The 18,056-nt window shown below is 40.4% G+C and overlaps 1 protein-coding gene across 1 annotated transcript; it reads left to right on the plus strand.

The window, feature by feature from the left end:
* The first annotated feature begins 1,384 nt into the window (after positions 1-1,384).
* Positions 1,385-16,464, plus strand: LOC140331646 (ferroportin-like). Its single transcript, XM_072412844.1, has 5 exons — positions 1,385-1,504; positions 4,394-4,520; positions 6,264-6,509; positions 7,774-8,424; positions 13,999-16,464. Exons 1-5 carry the CDS (start codon positions 1,448-1,450, stop codon positions 14,292-14,294), a joined length of 1,377 nt encoding a protein of 458 aa, XP_072268945.1. The 5' UTR covers positions 1,385-1,447; the 3' UTR covers positions 14,295-16,464.
* The last annotated feature ends 1,592 nt before the right edge of the window (positions 16,465-18,056 follow it).

An 18,056-nucleotide genomic window follows, 5' to 3' on the forward strand; every position in this document is an offset into this window, starting at 1 on the left:
CAGGCTTTTTTTTTTACTCCTTTTCAGACTACTCACACCTTTTATTTTGATGCATATGTGAATATATTTATCTTATTTAAACTGAAGGTTCTATTGAGCTTAAATTCTTTGCTCCAAGATAGGGAAGTATTATCTACGGTACATACAAAAGCCATGTGTATTATTGCCCGGAGGCTCATGCTTTTAACAGGCATTGGTCTGCATTGGTCAGCATCCTCCCAATACACGAGCAACCCAGATAATGTTGTTCATAGGAACAGTTCACATCATCCTATTGTGTGATACTTCCCCCACCTCCTAGATTGTAAGCTCTTCGGGGCAGGGTCCTCTCCTCCTCCTGTGTCACTGTCTGTATCTGTCTGTCATTTGACTGTAACCTCCTCCTCTCTGGTATTCCACTAACCCGACTCTCTCCTCTACAATCTATTATGAATGCTGCAGCCAGACTCATCCACCCTTCCCACTGCTCCTCTACTGCTGCATCTCTTTGTCGTTCTCTTCATTGACTTCCATTTCACCTTAGAATCAAATTCATCTCCTGTACTTTGCCTTCAAATCCCTCCACAGTTCTCCTCTCCTCCCTCCTCACTCATAACCTCATAACACGCACGGCTCCAAGACTTTTCTAGAGCTGCCCCAACTCTCTGAAATGGTCTTCCTCATCCTATTCGGATTGTTCCTACTTTCTGCTCATTTAAAAGAGCACTCAAACACCATCTTTTCAAACTCACCTACCCGTCTTTTTCTGTCTCCTAAACTCTCACTACTTCCCACCATTCCACATCCCCCCTCCTATTGTGTGTTACTTCCCCCACCTCCTAGATTGTAAGCTCTTCTGGACAGGGCCCTCTTCTCCTCCTGCATCAATGTCTGTATCTGTCTGTCATTTGCAACCCCTATTTAATGTACAGCGCTGCATAATATGTTGGTGCTTTATAAATCCTGGTTATTAGTAATATTAATAATAATAATAATAATAACAATAATAATAATGTATGTAATATAGTCTGCCTATGCCAGTAAGACCAGAATCTTTATGTTTCTAAATTCTACCTGGACAATCTGCCTGTTCATCCAGCTAGAAGAACCACTAGTTAAGCACCTTTACCTGGATGACAACACTCTACTGCAGTGATTTACACCTAGGTCTGCCAACAGTCTCTCAGATTAGTTTAGATACATTTTGTAAAACCCTACACTGTCCCCTCACTACTATTCCAACCTTTTTTTTACAAATCCAGCTCCCAGCTACATTTATAATTAAAAAATAACTGAAATATATTTATTTTAGAACATTGAAGTTGTCTGAAATTCATAGCTGTTATTTACTCTGAGATAGACTGTAATATATGATTTTTTAACATTTATTTTCTTTAAACTTTCCACAGTGGCTCGAACTTCGCTGATTGTGCAGAACGTCTCTGTAATTATCTGTGGCATTATTTTGATGGTGGTCTTCCTATACAAGGCAGAGCTGTTATCCATGTATCAAGGATGGTTGTTGGTCAGTCCTTCTCTTTTTTACTGATCTGATTTTAGACAGGGCCAGGTTTACAGGTTAAGCCTGATTTGTTAATGCTCCCCAAGACTAGACTATCTTGGGTAAAAGAGGATGATCCAGCAAACCTGGAATGTATTTCTTTTTAATCATTTGCTATTAGTTGGCAAATGTTTTCAATAATTGACCAGATCCATTCCAGGTTTTCTGGATATATAAGTTTATAGTCTGAAGAAATTCTAGACCTTTAATTTGTGCAAGAATTAGGTGGATTGCTTTACTGGGTTCTACCTATTTACAGATAGTCCCAGAGTTAAGGACATCAGAAATACGGACTACTCCTAGATACGAACGGGGCTTCCCTGCTCGCTTGTGTGCAGAACAGAGGCTTGATGGGGGGAAGGCGGGTTCACATGATTTGCAGAAAAAATCTTTTGCTGTTCTGCAAGCTCTTGTAACTTTTTAATGACCAAGACAAACTATTCAGTTGTTTCTTTTTGCAATTAAAAGCACAGCTTGCTCCAGAAGTTAATGAATGTTTAGGCTCCATAAATATATATTTCTTTGCTTTGTTTGTGATTAACTCACAGTGAGGGTTTTATACAGTAACTGACACCATGCTGCTAAATAATATGTTGAGACACACATCTGTCTTAATTGCATTTAATAAAATAATGTACATGTTCCAACTGCAAACATACAAATTCAATTTAAGAACAAACCTATAATCCCTATCTTGTATGTAACACGGGGTCACATCTCCTATATAACTACCTGTACCTAGAACTAATCTCCAATAAATATAGAGTGACAGTTAATGACAGCTGGCCAATAGTGTTTGTAGCAGATATTTAAACAAAGATATTTAACCCCCCCTTAGTGGTATTACTGAGTTTGACTTGGTGTGGATTTTACCTGCAAATAGTGGTAATTTTGAGTCACACTTGGGGTCGTTTTAACCTGAAAAAAATGCCATTTACCTTGTTCCATCGCTGTCCCCCGGCGTTCTACTAATCCCCGCAGGTCCTGGGGATACGTCTGTCTTCTTCTATCTTCAGCCACGCAATGCAGAGAAGGTGTAGACGGGCGGGCAGACCGGTGGGAAATTCAAATAATCATTGAGTCCAATGCAAAGAAATTTTCATATAATATATATACAATTATTTATATATATTTTATATGCTACTGTACACTTATATTACATGTGTAACTATTTGCATATTTTTTAACAGATTTTTGTGTTTTTTTATTTAAGGTTTAATAATAAATTTATTATTTATTGGACATATTTCGGTTATGCCTACAATGTAAAATAAATTTCCATGCAAAAAAAACTCTTTTTGCATGGAAATTTGGCCAGAATTCAAACGCTGGGGTGTTAACACTAAGTTTGAGAAGAGTTCCATGTGACTGACTTAGGTCAGTTGGCCCTAACAGATTTTCTACTTATCAGTTCCTAGTGTAAAGTTTCACAGACGGCAAACTGTCAATTTCATATTTTCTACTCCCAGCCTCAACATGTCTTGTTTATCTATGAAGCCTAATTTTATCAGTTTAATAATAAAGCTAGCTGGTTGACTAGAATAGGGAAGAATGTGGCAAGCCTATGGGTGTGTAACATGGAAATCTGGCCTTGTATACAGGAACTGCAAGATACTGATTCCAATGGCCAATCTGCCTGAAGTTCTACTTTAAATAAAAAAAGCAGTATGTTGCAATCATTCCTTTTCTCCACAGGACATGCAATGTTTTCTTTGCAATTATAGCATTAGCTAGACTCCCATGACATTCCAGGTAGAGGGTCAGATATTTTTTTTTGCCCATCATTCTTGGTGAGAGAGTTGCCCCTGTGAGACCACTCCAATGGCCCATTCACACCATAAAAAAAGTCCTGTGTAATTTTCTAAATTCTAAGAAAATTACCAATAAATACAGGGAGAAGGATAAGTTGTCCATAACAGAAAGATACTTGTTGCGATGTCGATATAGTGATAGAAAAAAGGAAAAGAGGTGCAAAGAAATATATACCCTTGCCTGGAGTGGTGGTTAGTGGCCTGACCCCTTAAACATTCCAAATAAATTAAAAAAGAAAAAAACAAGGAACTGTGTTTTAATAAGGCCAAAAATAATATGTATATTGTAAGTACATTAATGGTAGCACAATTACATATAAACAAACTTGGTAATATATATACATTCAATGTTTAATTGGTGCCTTGTCCTATTTCTCGTGATGGGAGTTAAAGGCAAGAGTCTAGACACTTCTTTGGCTTGCGAGCTACTTTTAAAATGACCAAGTCAAAACGATCTACCAGCAATAAAAACTTGGACTTAAAAATCTCCTGTGCACGATAGACTTCATTTTGAAAGGCAGGGCTGCGCTATCTACTCGTGTTGCCTTTGTGATCCACCGGTAGATCGCGATCCACCTGTTGGGCACCCCTGGTCTAGACAGATAATTTTCTAACAGAATTAGCAAGCATTTACAATTTTCTTCCTGCACATAAATGATGTGGGGAGAGGTGGACTGGAAATTTTAGTATGGCTTATTAAACTGACGCGTTTCACCCTTAGGCTTCCTCAGGGGTGTTAGAGCAGCTGTAGAACAGACATGTCATCTATGGCGGGCGATGAAAAATAGAACTAAAAGGTTCACACACTGTTGATTCTCAATTTTAGGAGGGAGCTTGACTTGATGGAGATTAAATTGAAAGTATTGGCATTGGAAATCTTGGTGATGTAGAGTTAGTGGAAATGTACAAGCCCCTTGGTAGTATTGGTGGTCAGCCTGTGCATGGGTAGCGATAAAGCAGTATAATTTGCATGGCAGTGTAGATAGCATAGACAGCTAGGAAAGTGCTTGTTGTTGTGATCCTTTTCTCCTGTCTTTTCTAGATTCTCTGCTACATCCTTGTCATCTCTATAGCAGATGTTGCAAATCTGGCAAGTACAGCCATGTCTATCACCATTCAGAGGGATTGGATTGTTGTCATCACTGGAGGTGACAAAAACCAATTAGCAGGTACGTTTTTTTCTTCTTCCAAGAGCCTAGTTTAAAGGGTCAGTCAACCCAAAAGTAGGGTTTATGGATAAAATCAGCCTTTGCCTCCTTGTATTTGGTGAAGACTTTAGCAGCAAGGGCTTGTTCAAACATCTTGGCATAGTGTGTGTTTCTGTCCATCCAGTGTGATACAATTTTTACCAGGAGGAGGTATAATGGGAACCTAAAGAATACGGTATTATCACCATAAACTCTAGAGAAATCTTTGGGTGGTAAACTTCCCAGTAATCAACAAACACAGAAGTATTGCTTTCAGAATGACTAACCCCTTATTTTTTACTTATACCATGATGCCATGCAAATTTTAATATTATTAAAAACTACATACTTTGGATAGTCAGGTTGAAAAAAGACAAGAATCCATCAAGTTCTACCACTAGGGAAATAAACATATCCCAGATATAAAACCCTATGGACATAGATGATCCAGAGGAAGGCTCCTACAGGGGAAAAAAATAACTTTCTGATTCCTTGAGGCAATTGGATGTTCCCTGGATTAACAGTCACCGCTATTTTTACTTTAAAGCCTTAATCCCCAGTTATATTCTGTGCTTCTAGAAATCATCCAGCTTTTTTTTAAAGCAATCTATAATAGTTGCTAAAATTACTTCCTGAGGGAGCTGATTCCACATTTTCACAGACCTTACAGTGAAGAATCCCTTCCTTATCCAGAGCTTAAACCTATTTTCCTCCCGACGGAAAGAGCGCCCCCCCCGTACTTTGTAACAAATTAAAAGTGAATAATCGGGAAGAGAGTTCTCTATATCAAGTCTTTGGCCCTGAGTTATGAAAGCTCTCCAAGGCTGGAGAGAATACACTTTCAGAAGTGAAGCTGGGTGATCCAGCAAACCTGGAATAGATCTGGTCCAGGATTCAAAACATTTGCCAGCAAAAAAACAAATGATTTTTAAAAATCCATTCAAGGTTTGCTGGATCACCCAGCTTCACTTCTGAAAGCGTATTCTCTCTAGCCTTGGAGAACTTTAATAAATCGGGGCCTTTGAGTCTGCAAAGCTACATAGATGTCCGTTTAAGTGTGAAGATTGAAACATTCACTAAATTCTTACATTTTTGCAGAGCTCTGAACCGAAGGCACATGTAACAAAATTTGATATGCCCCACTTCATAAATAATGCAAAAAAGAGCAGTGAAGCTCACTTGCATTTGTTCATATTGGCTGGGTAATGGCGTAGAGCTGAAAATTTCTTTGGAGACAATCAATAAATAGAAAGCCCATGTGATAATGTTTTTAAAAGAATATAATTTAAGGGTGGGGTGTGGAACTCCACTCACACTAGGCTTTTTTTCCCTACGCTGAAGCTCAGCCATGCCTCCCCCTACCTTTTATTATACAAGACCATACAGATTCCTTAATAACAAAAAAGTAATGCTAAATATCAATTTTACATTTTTATGCAAGTGCAAAGCAACCTTGCCAAGACTGTTTTTGTTTTACATCAGCTCAATATCTAGATAAAATGCTCCTTGTATTTGAGGTTTTCTTTCATTTATTTCCACAACCTAAAAAGTAGGTTGAATAGTTTTCTGCATACTGGTCCTAATAATGGTCCGTAAGGCTGACAGAGGAGAATCACACTGTCAATTTCAAAAATCTGTTCTTACTATTTTAAACTAGGGATAATGCATCTTTTGGATTTTGTGGTTTTGGTTGCAGCTAAAAAATACATTGTCTTTTCACATTAGATATGAATGCCACAATGCGGCGGATTGACCAGCTGACAAATATTCTGGCTCCTATGGCTGTTGGACAGATTGTCACCTTTGGCTCCTCTGTGATCGGCTGTGCCTTTATTTCTGCCTGGAACTTTGCGTCTATGTGCATAGAGTACCTGGTCCTGTGGAAGGTCTACAAGGAGACCCCAGCTTTGGCTTTTAAGGCAGAAAGAAAGACGGAACAAGAAATGAAGCAGCTCAATGTCGGGGACACTGGTAAATATTTTTTAGATTGGTACCTGAAAAATACTGTAAACTTGCTGCAAAACGTATTACAGCTTTGCTTTTTTAGGATGTGATAATCTGAACACTGTGAGATGAGACACAAGAATGATTAAAACATGTCCTGACTATTGTTGGTTGAATATCTCACTATGCCATTCGACTGCTATTCGAATTCGAACACCATTGAAGTCAATGGTGGGAGACGTCGGGTTATTTTTATGGACTATTAAGTGCTGCAAGAGCAATCAGACTGCTCTTGCAGCCCTTTACTAGTTGTATGTGTTCTTGGAAAGATTTTCTCTATCCAAGAACACAGGGAGTCCTGTGTTCTTGGATAGAGAAACGCTATCCAGGAACACATACTACAGGACTGGAACAGCGATCCTGATTGCTGTTGCTAGTTGTATGTGTTCTTGGATAGAGTTTTTTTATCCAAGAACACAGGGCACTAGATGTGATGAAGGGAGAAACCCATTCAACCTCTAGTGCCCGGGGATCGCCTGCAGTCACAGCTGTGGCCGCAAAGTTCCCATAGTCATGTGACCATGGGAACTGAACTGCAGATGAATTCTGCAGTTCCACTACCATCCCCGGGGCACTACAGGTTAATTAGGCTGTAGTGCCTGGAGATTGCGCACTCTGCCCGGCCAGCAATAATCTCTTACTCTGTAACGCACAGTAATATGATATATTTGTTACATTTTTCTCACAGTGGATAAAAGAAAAATTTAACATATGTATTATAATATTACTAGGCTGGAAAGTGTGTTACAGAGTGAGTAATATCATGTCATTGTAGGATAACCTGTAAAAAAAATCAGTTAAATAAACTCAAACACTTATGAAATTAATTTAACATTAATTTTTATTTTTTTCAACAAATTTTTTACATTTTTTAATCCAAATTTTTACCGTTGAATCTCGTTCTTTTTCGGGTCGAGTCTACCCAAATTCGAACAGCCATTTTCGGGTCGAATATAAGGACAACACGAATTCGAACACCAACACTAGTCCTGACTGTCATGGCAGGACAGGGGGTGTAGAGATTACCCTGCCAGGGTCATGTGCATGGCTACCAATGGGGATCATATCCTTCCCTAACTTGAACTTTAGAGTAGATATCCACTGTAATTGGTAAATGTAGCCTGAAGCCAAATTTTGGCTTTCTTTTAAAAATGACCTTTCCTTTTTAAATCTGCAGTCAGCCCCAATTTATTGAATTAAAATTTTGTTTTTCCATTTTTTTAAATCATAGACACAACCTCAAACAACCTTGAGGACCCTGCTGAAGGTGATCACTTTATGGAAGAAAAAGCAAAGGCATCAATGAAGTCTGAAGGAGCGGGTTGCTTTGAAAGAATGACAGAACCCTTCTGCACATTAAGGGATGGCTGGGTGGCCTACTACAAGCAGCCAATGTTCTGGGCTGGAATGGGACTCTCCTTCCTCTATATGACTGTCCTTGGCTTTGACAGCATTACTACTGGCTATGCCTACACACAGGGACTGAGCGCTTCTCTTCTCAGCCTTCTCATGGGAGTCTCTGCTGTTTTTGGCATAATGGGAACTGTAGCCTTCACCTGGTTGAGACGGATATGTGGCCTGGTTCGTACTGGCTTTATATCTGGGATAGCCCAGCTATGCAGCCTTGTTCTTTGTGCGGTGTCGGTCTTTCTTCCCGGAAGCCCATTTGATCTTAATGTTTCTCCATTTGAAAATCTTGGAACTCATTTGCTTGGAGAACAGCCAGTCCCTACTGTGTCTTCAGTTGCTCTTTATCAAGAGAACTTGACAAACACTACACAGAGTCTACTAAATGACTTCAACACAACCAATGCTCATGGTGGTTCCATCCCACTTACCTCTGTCAGTGTACTCTTTGCAGGGATCATTGCAGGCCGAGTTGGTAAGTGCAAATAAAGCCTCTTCTTTTTTTCATTCCCTTCATTTCCCTGTTTTCACCCTTTTTCATACCTTCTTTCTGACCATTCCTTCCTTTTTTCCATTATTGACTTCTTCCTTTCTTTCCTTTTTCCTGTTTCATTGCCTTTTCTTCCTTTCTTTCATTTCATCATTTTTCTCTCTTCTTTTCCTTGTTTCCATCATTTTTCTTCTTTTCCCCCTCCTTTCTTTTCATTGTTCATTTTCATTTCATAACCTTGGGTCTTTCCATCTCTCTCCTTTCTTCTTATTATCATGCAGTTAGTCATCATCAGTCATTAGTAGATAAGAGTTACGGCACTTTATTGTTTCCCTAGTGGTTGAACTTGATGGATTTATGTCTTTTTTCAACCTAACCTACTATGTAACTATGTGTGGCAACTGTTACTTTATCAGTGGAACTGACAATATTTAGAAGGTTGTGTTGAGTAAATAAAAGCACAGTGGATAAATCCATATACATATATATATATATATATATATATATGTAATAATGGTTGCAGCAAAGAATTGAAAGCAGAAGAGAGAAAGAAAGAACATTCATGGGAGACTTACTATTGCATTCTCAGTTGTATATAATAGTGGTCATTAGCTTTGGGTCATTTAGTGATCAGTTTAAAAAAGTAGCACAGTGGCTCAGAGGTTAGCACTCTGGCCTTTCCACTCTCGGGTTGAAATCTCAGCCAGGACATTATCTGTATGGAGTTTGCAGGTTCTCCCTGTGTTTGCATGGGTTCCTTCTGGGTACTGCGGTTTCCTCCCACATCCCAAAAACATGCAGTTAGGTTTGTTGGCTTCCCCTCAAAAATTGACCCTACACTGTGTGACGAACTAGGAGCGAAAGGAGAGAAAACACACAGAGAGCGATCACATGGGACCAACAGGCCAGAGGTTTATTATATGGTCTTAGATATAACACAGGAAAGAGATAGACTTGAACAGGGCAAAATGAACGTATACAATCAGGTCACAGGTCCAGAAATACACACAGCCAGGTTCTAGGGGCGCCTCCCGGTAATCTGACGCCAAGATAACCAGAAGCTCCAGCAATACCAGCAGCCAGGCAATCTTGGACCTCTGTTGGGTTCACTGATACAAGTACCTTGGCTCTTCAGCAATATCCAGCATGGAGAGAGCACTACATGTCCCAACAGTTCTCAGCAGCTGTCAACCATGGAAGCATCAAAAGTCCCAGGAGTCCTTAGCAGGTTTAGACATGGAACACACTACAGTTCCCAGTAGTACTCACAGTATGTGTTCAGCCAGTCACACCCTTCAGGTGAACACTGTTGATAGCAGAGCCTTTGTGATCTGCCAACAACAAGGGACAGGTATGGGGGAGGGGGAATAAAGACACACAAAGAGCTGGGGGATCAATGATAGGGGATTTGGGGCTGCAGAGATCCCCTTTCCTTCACGACTCCTTCCTCCCTCTAAACATCTACTAGCCAGGGGAGATAGGCAAGAGAATGGGCTAGTACATGGGTTGGACCTCTGTAGCTCTTACATATCTATCAAAATTTTGGTGTTAGTTCCACTGCTGATATTTGTAAGGCTGGAGCGGGGCTCTATTCGGTGTGACTGTATGAACATAGTTACATCGGAGATCTCCCACATCGTTTCCAAGTAGTACATCTGCAGATAGTCCGCTCATCACTCCCACCCTGCAGAATTTAGGCCCCAGACCATAATCCAAGTTGATAGTAGCCAGGGGGATAACGCGCTTGGTGCCCCCCGCTAACTCTATAACTACACTAGCACCAGGCTGCATTGCCTCAGGCCGCACAATTCGTGGGTCCACAACCGTGAGAAATGCCCCTGAGTCTCGAAATCCAACAGCTCTTTGGCCATCTACAACAACCTCTTGCAGGTGTTTTTCCTGAGATGCCAGTGTAGTTGATAATTTAGGTTGCAGGTCGAATTTTTCTTGTGGCAAATCCATCTCAGAATTAAAGGTAATCCAGTCTGATGGAGGGAGTGGCAAGTCCTTATGGGCTTGGTACATGTTCACTGGCATCTGGGAATTGGGCACGTTGTGTTTCCTTGTTGTTGGGCAACTAGCCTTATAATGGCCACTTAGCCCACAGGCAAAGCAGCGTCTTTCTTTGTTATACCTGGAGGTCTGTTGTAAGGAAGTAGAAAGATGGGGAGGTGCTGGAGTGTGGTCAATGCGGTGGTGTGGAGGCATATATCGTGCAGGGGAAGAAGAATTAACACTGGCAGCCATTTTCTTCCACTGAGGTTGGATCAGAAGGGCCTCATCTGCTAAAGCAGCAGCCTCATCCAGGGTGGCTGGTTTTCGCTCTTGCACCCACTGGCGAATCTCTGAGGGACATTTTAAAAAGAACTGTTCTTTTAGAAACACTTGAATTATTTGCTCTGGTGATAGAGCATTTTCTCTTTCCAGCCATCGTTGACATGCCAGAGCTATTTTGTGCGCAAACATCTTAAAAGTTTTCTCAGGTACGTGTGGTGTGCTCCGAAATTGGATGCGATAGGCATCAGCTGACACAGCATAGTAGTCTAGCACGGCCTGTTTGATAGCGTTATAGTTCCATTTCTTTGCAGGGTCCAGCTTTCGGTAGGCCTCTGCAGCTCCTTCATCCAGCAACCCTACCACATGGAGGACCCGGTCGGTGGATGAAACCTCCAGGAGATCACACTGGTGTTCAAAGTCCTGGAAGAACCCTTCCACATCTGCCATATTTTCTTGGAAAGGTTTAAAGTCTTTATGGGAAATCCTTGGTGTTTCTCTTACTGCAGGAGCTAGCTTGGGGGCAGAGGTATGGTTCCTTTCTGCCTCCCATTTTTCCTGCCTTTTTTGAGCCTTTTCAATTGCTACAAGTTTTCTTTCTAGTGTGGCATCCTTTCCCAAAATAGCCATCTCCTCCTCATACCAAATAACCCATGGACTCTTACTGGCAATCCCAGGGAGCTCTGGTACTTCTTCTCTGCATGGTAACAGGACAGGGTGAACACCGAATCCTTCTTGCTGGCTGGCTCTTTCCAGCATCCTAATTAGCTGATCCTTTGTAAGTCCTTCATAGCTGAGACCAAACTCCATGGCCTTTTCCTGCAAGCTGCTCACAGTCCAATTACAGTAATCTAGGGAAATATTTGTGTCCTTGGTGAGCCAGCTCTTACCTGCCATCTCCTGTGCTCTCGTCCCGCCGCTACCAACAAACTAGGAGGGCAGAGAGAAAGCAAACAGAGACCGATCACGGGGGACCAACAGGCCAGAGGTTTATGATAGGGTCTTAGATATAACACAGGAAAGAGATAGACTGGAATAGGGCAAACTGAATGTATACAATCAGGTCACAGGTCCGGAAATACACACAGCACGGTTCCAGGGGCGCCTCCTGGTACTCCAACGCCAAGATAACTAGCAGTTCCAGCAGCCAGGCAATCTTGGACCTCTGTTGGGTTCACTGACACAAATTCCTTGGCTCTTCAGCAATATCCAGCATGGAGAGAGCACTTCAAGTCCCAACAATTCTCATCAGCTCCCAGCCATGGAAGCATCACAAGTCCCAGCAGTCCTTAGCAGGTTTAGACATGGAACACACTACAGATCCCAGCAGTACTTATGGTGTTCAGCTGTATCCTCAGAGTTAGCTGACACCAAGCCTCTGCGTAGCAAATCCTTGAAGCATGCAAAGCCCAGCCTCAGCGCAGCCTCTGATCTTTCAGTTAGAGAGAACAACAACTGTGGCCCTTTGAGACCTTAAATCATGTCCTGAGGGTCCCGGGGGGGGGGGGAGGGGTTGGTGGTGCACACATCCTTTTACTAATCAGCCAGTCACACCCCTCAGATGAACACTACTGATAGCAGAGCCTTTGTGATCTGCCAACCACAAAGGACAGGTATGGGGGAGGGGGATCAGTGAGAAGGCTGTGGTAAAGAGGAACTAAACTCAAAAGTGCACAAAAAAATACACTTACCTTCAATCCCGCATGGCAGTCGCTCTGGGGGTGTCTTGCATCGGGTTCTGCGCCGTCCTGCAGCCAGCGCTCGGGGCACCGCCATCTTTTCCTCTTCTTCATCCTACGTCACCCGACCCAGGAACGAGGTCGGGTGACGTAGGATGAAAAAAAAATTATCCCTATCTCACTGCGCATGCGTGAGATCAGCAAATTTTTCTCTTTGTGCAAAAAAGCCCCTTCGCTCCTTTAGGCTGGATACAGCCTTGCCAGTATTCCAGTCTGACCTAACAGCCCCCTAGTTATTTTTTGTTGGATCCGGCATAATTGAATTGTAGCGTTATCGCAATATCATCGATATCATCGAGTTCCTGCGCAGTAATCCCAATTACCATGCCTAAAGAGCAGAAGCAACGCGCAGCTACCAATCTCCAGAAGGTTGCTCTCGAACGTCGTGTCTTCAACCCCGAATGGACTGATTAAATATTCTTCGTCCAATGTGGCAACAAGGCCCAGTGTTTAGTGTGCAACGACACCAACAGCACTTTCAAGCGGCCGAATCACAAGGGGCATTTCGATGTAAAGGGACTTTCATTGACTTCTACTGTCAGCTGCCACATGCGCAGTTTCCAATGTTGTTAGCCCGTGCCAAGCGTGTGATCCCAATGTTTGACAGCACTTCTTTGTGTGAGCAGCTGTTCTCCAAGATGAAGTTTCGTATGAACAAGCTGCCCCTCAGCTCACTGACAATCATTTTAATGACATTTTGTTGCTGATCGCCTCATCATTAGAACCTGATATTGTATCTGTCTCTAAGAACATGCAACATCATGTTTCCTATTGATCGTACTGTATTTTTAAATAAAAAAACCTTTCCTTGACCACCTTGTTTCTTCTGGCCTAGTGTGCCTTCTCGACCTCCTGAAATGGCCTAGTAGTCCAAAAAGTTTGCCGACCCCTGGCCTAGGCGATTAAGAATTAGGGGACAGTGCTGCACCCTTAAAAAACAAAAAAAAAAAACAGAATTTTCACCTAACATAAGAGGGTTGTCTACCCTTTTTTGTAAAGTGAAAATTCTGAGTTTAGATACGCTTTAAAGACATATGACTATGGTAGGGACATTAGACTTTGTACAGCGCTGCGTAATATGGTATTAATATTATTATTATTACACAGTATTTATATAGCGCCATCATAATATGCAGCGCTGTACAAAGTCCATAGTCATGTCACTAGCTGTCCCTTAAAGGGGCTCACAATTTTATGTCCTTACCATAGTTATAAGTCTTTAATACAGTCTAAGGTATATTTTTTGGGGAAGGCAATTACCTAATTGCATGCTTTTGGGATGTGGGAGGAAATCCGAGCAATGTTGGCACTATTTAAATACTGTGTAATATTAATAATAATATAGAAGATGATGCTTGTATAGTTGGGGAAATAAGTAATAAATACATCAAAGTATTTTTCTAATAGGGCTATTGACATGAAATTTACACCAGATATTAGTAACAACTCAAGTAATCCACACATACAAAGAAATCAAAACAAATATACCTATAAATGAAGTTATTTGTATATTAAACATGAACTAATTGATATGCTTTTTTTCCAGGACTTTGGTCATTTGATCTCACAGTCACACAGCTACTTCAAGAAAATGTGATGGAATCTGAACGGGGCATCATAAATGGTGTCCAGAACTCCATGAATAACTTGCTGGACTTGCTGCATTTTATTATGGTGATCCTAGGACCCAACCCAGAGGCTTTTGGCCTGCTTGTTCTAATTTCAGTGTCCTTTATAGCCATGGGTCACATGATGTATTTTCAATTTGCTTATAAAAACTTAGGAAAACAACTGTTTTCTTGCAGTTCTAACTCCAGACCAATTCCAAGCAATCTGCAATAGGCTGATACCTCTGCTGTTTAACCTCCTGGGCAGTTACCCCGAGCCTAGTTCGTGGTAAAAAAACTTGCTAGAAGCATTTACCCCAAGCTAGGCTCGGGGTAGCTAAAAATAGAATCAAGTGTTGCCTACCTGGTGCCCTTGGCATCCTCCAGTGTGCTGTCATCGGATCGCATCCTCCGGCTGAGTTCTCCAGCGTCAGATGCCCGTCTCCAGCATCGGCTGCCCGTCTTCTCTGTCAGGTCCCCGTCTTCTCCTTCCCTCAGCCTTCATTGTGGACCTGTAACTTGTAACCGAAATATGTCCAAAAAAGGGTCCAGTAGATATCCTGAATATAATAAAGTTTAAAACACACAATCATGTAAAAAAATTACATTTATTAATAAAAGTAAATAAAAAACACAAAAATCAGCTTAAACAGCTTTGCTCCAAAAAAGGAGAATTACCATTTTCCTGCTCTTCTAGTCATCATTTCAAGATGTACCGACCTGCCCCTGTCAGCCTTTCCACCCCAGACCTGGCAAGCTGTAGGTGGCTCAGATGGCCTATTTTTGCTGGAGAAATACTCAGTGTAGTTGGTCAACTTATGGTAAGGTAGAAAGCCGAAGACATAATACCAGGATTTAGGAGTTATAAAGAAGATAGTTTTGCTATTTTTTCAATTCCTCTAACTGAATTCCAGGTATTACGTAACACTAAACAGACTTTTGTTGTATTTGCAGCTGCATTTTTGTTATTATTATTTTTCAGGATTTATATAACACCAACATATTACGCAGTGCTGTACATTAAATAGGGGTTGCAAATGACAGACGAATACAGACAGTGGGAAGTGAGGACTCCGCCTCAAAGAGCTTACAATCTAGGAGGTGGAGGAAGTATCACACAATAGCAGTACTGTTACTGCATTATGCTATGCTGGGCCCTTGCAGTAACGAAAGGACCAGTTTCATAGATCACACCTTTACTAAGATGTTGTAATGTTCCCTTTGGCTCCTTTTGGTCCTGGGATAGTTTACAAACCACTAAAATGTACACTATATAGTCAACGGCTTGTTCATATCTGACTGTCACAACTAAATGTATAGGATATCCCATTCAAAAGCATATGCATTTAAGGATTTATCTGTGGCTATGTGCACCTATTCTTCCAAAAGAGCGCTTGTTACATAGTTACATAGTGGGTTAGGTTGAAAAAAAGACGTAAGTCCATCAAGTTCAACCACTAGGGAAATAAACATAAGGGTATAGATTGTGATTGTGAGTTCTGATATTGGGCCTGATTTAATAAAGCTCTCTAATGCTGGAAAGGATACACTTTCCTCAGTGAAGCTGGGTGATCCATCAAATCTGGAATGGATTTCTTCAAAGTCATTTGCTAGCAAATGTTTTGAATCCTGAACCAGATGCATTCCAGGTTTGCTGGATCAGCTTCATCTTCTCTATCTTCTCCAACCTTGAAGAGCTTTAATAAACAAGGCCCAATAATGTTGGATGAGAGAACTTGGCTTACAATTAGCACTTCACTTCATCCCACATGTGTTTGGTAGTCATGGTCTATGCAAGTTCTTCCACACCAAACCATGTCTTTTAGGAATTGGCTTTATGCATAAAGACATAAAAAATGGAATATAAAAGGAATAAAAAAAAATATAATATACAAACAGTTGATAAAAGTTTATCAGTGTCCAAACACCTAAAATGTCTGTGTATACTATAGCCTTAATAGTTCCCTGCACTGCAAACCCTTATTTTCCAATTATTTAAAAGGTTGTCCATACAATCTGACCATATAGCAGGCATGACAATCAGGATCTACAAACTTTTTGTGTTTCATTTATAAAAGGTTGTTTTAGATTCTGCTCCTTAAATGACCAAAGTCTTATATAGTGGTGTCAGAGGTGTTTAATGATTCTTTACTTTGAGTGGATTGGCTGCTTCCTACCACAAGGACCACATTCATATCCTAAAGATGACATATTATAAACAACCTCAGTGTTTTCCCGACATCTAAAAATGCAGCTCAGGAAATTCTTTGTAAATAAATTTGCAAATGCAAATTGCTCTGTATTTGTAACCAACCAATTCTTAACTTTATTGAGTACATTGCCTTGCTATTTTTTTTTTTTACTGTTTTTGATACGGGTTATTAAACTTCAACTGTTACAAAGTATTTCCTTGGCTTTTTGTCATTTTTATGCATTTCAGTGGCATAGATCGTTGGAATATGGAAGAAGTGGAAGAGAATACAGCGAGAATATATTTAAAGATTATGAAACCTTACAATGAACTATTTGCTAATAAATGTACAATGTTAGTTTTTGTGTTATTTTTGGTGTTTAATCCAAAGTTCTGTAACACAAGCCCAAGCTATGAGAAGGAGTCTTAAATGGAGGCTGGAAAGACCTAGTGCAAATATTGTGTCCAATCTTTCCTCTTTTAACATTTTAAATCTTTTTTTTTTTTTTACCTTACTATACTAAATAATATACTAAATATATATATCCTGCATCCTAGCTCTTTAAAAGCATCTAAAAATGAGCCTAAAGAACTGCGTGCTGGCTAAAAAAAACTGCAGGTCCTTTTTTGTCTGTTGTGTTGGCAGGCCAATAAAAATGAACAAAATGCACAAAATTAATACAATAGCCACAAAGATCTTAAGAAGCCTTTAGCAAAAAAGCTATTTACCTTTCTGCATTGCTCTCTCTATCATCCTGGAGCATGGTGTTCACCAATACAGGGAGCAATGAGCATCATACCTGTTCTATTTTGATTAAAGTCAGTTTGTTGCAGTTTTCTAAAAATGTATACAGTTGACAATCGAAAATCCAGCATCCGATAATCTGGATCCTTTAGTTTTCTGGCATGAATTTTGGATCGTATTTTCAATACAGGGACTGTAGTACACTATTTGGCCACTTATGGTTTGATGGCGCTGTACTCCAGAAACAGCTGTTAGGTCTTGATTACTGCACTAATTCACATTAAGACGTCCCTGCTGCCTGCTCCCTGGAACTTTGCCAGATGTCCGCGGTGCTGCGAGAGGAAGGCTGGCCTGTGTGTGAAGCTAAGCATACCTTTCAAAAATGCGGTACACCTTAGGTCCGGATGCTGCCGGATTTTTGAATGTCAACTGTAAATGGAACATACTGCATTGACTATGATTCTCTAAAAAAAGAGTTATCAATGGAAAATTACATTTTCCAGTTATGAACCATACATATATTACAAGAAGATACTGCTAATTTCTTCAGATCATGGAAACGACAGGCAGGTAATAAGTGCCAATTCATGTTGCTCCTCACTGGGAGAGGACTATGATACGTGATAGCCAGCAGGCAGGTTACACATGACACAAGAGCGCTTACTGCAAGGTGTAAAGTTTCCATTGAATAACATATGAGGTGCTTGTGTCATTCTATTGTAACAAAGACTTCAAATCACAATGAAAGGAGTTTATTTTAAGAGAAGCAGCCTCAATATGTGGATGACCTACAGAGCTAGAATCCCAGGTTCAGATAATAGCCGTGCCATTGTCTGAATGGAATTTTAAATAGTCTTTTTATAAAAGGATTCATCCAACGTCTTACCCAAAATCTACACATTTTTTAAAATGTTGTAGTCTGCTGCAAAAACTGCATAAAATAGGTAAATATACAAAAAAGTTGATGCACAAATTTTCTAATTAATTTCAATATCAAAATGTGCAAATATTTGATAAGAATTGGGTAAATCCATTTAAAAACTAGAATATGATCTTCCTTT

Source organism: Pyxicephalus adspersus, chromosome 5 (genome assembly GCF_032062135.1).
Source record: "Pyxicephalus adspersus chromosome 5, UCB_Pads_2.0, whole genome shotgun sequence".
NCBI classification, from domain to species: Eukaryota; Metazoa; Chordata; class Amphibia; order Anura; family Pyxicephalidae; genus Pyxicephalus; species Pyxicephalus adspersus.

Coding starts and splice junctions, on each gene's coding strand:
- LOC140331646 (XM_072412844.1), top strand. CDS start 1,448: ATGGTGGTCTTCCTATACAAGGCAGAGCTGTTATCCATGTATCAAGGA. Junction 1,505..4,393: donor TGTATCAAGGATGGTTGTTG/GTCAGTCCTTCT, acceptor TGTCTTTTCTAG/ATTCTCTGCTACATCCTTGT. Junction 8,425..13,998: donor GATCATTGCAGGCCGAGTTG/GTAAGTGCAAAT, acceptor CTTTTTTTCCAG/GACTTTGGTCATTTGATCTC.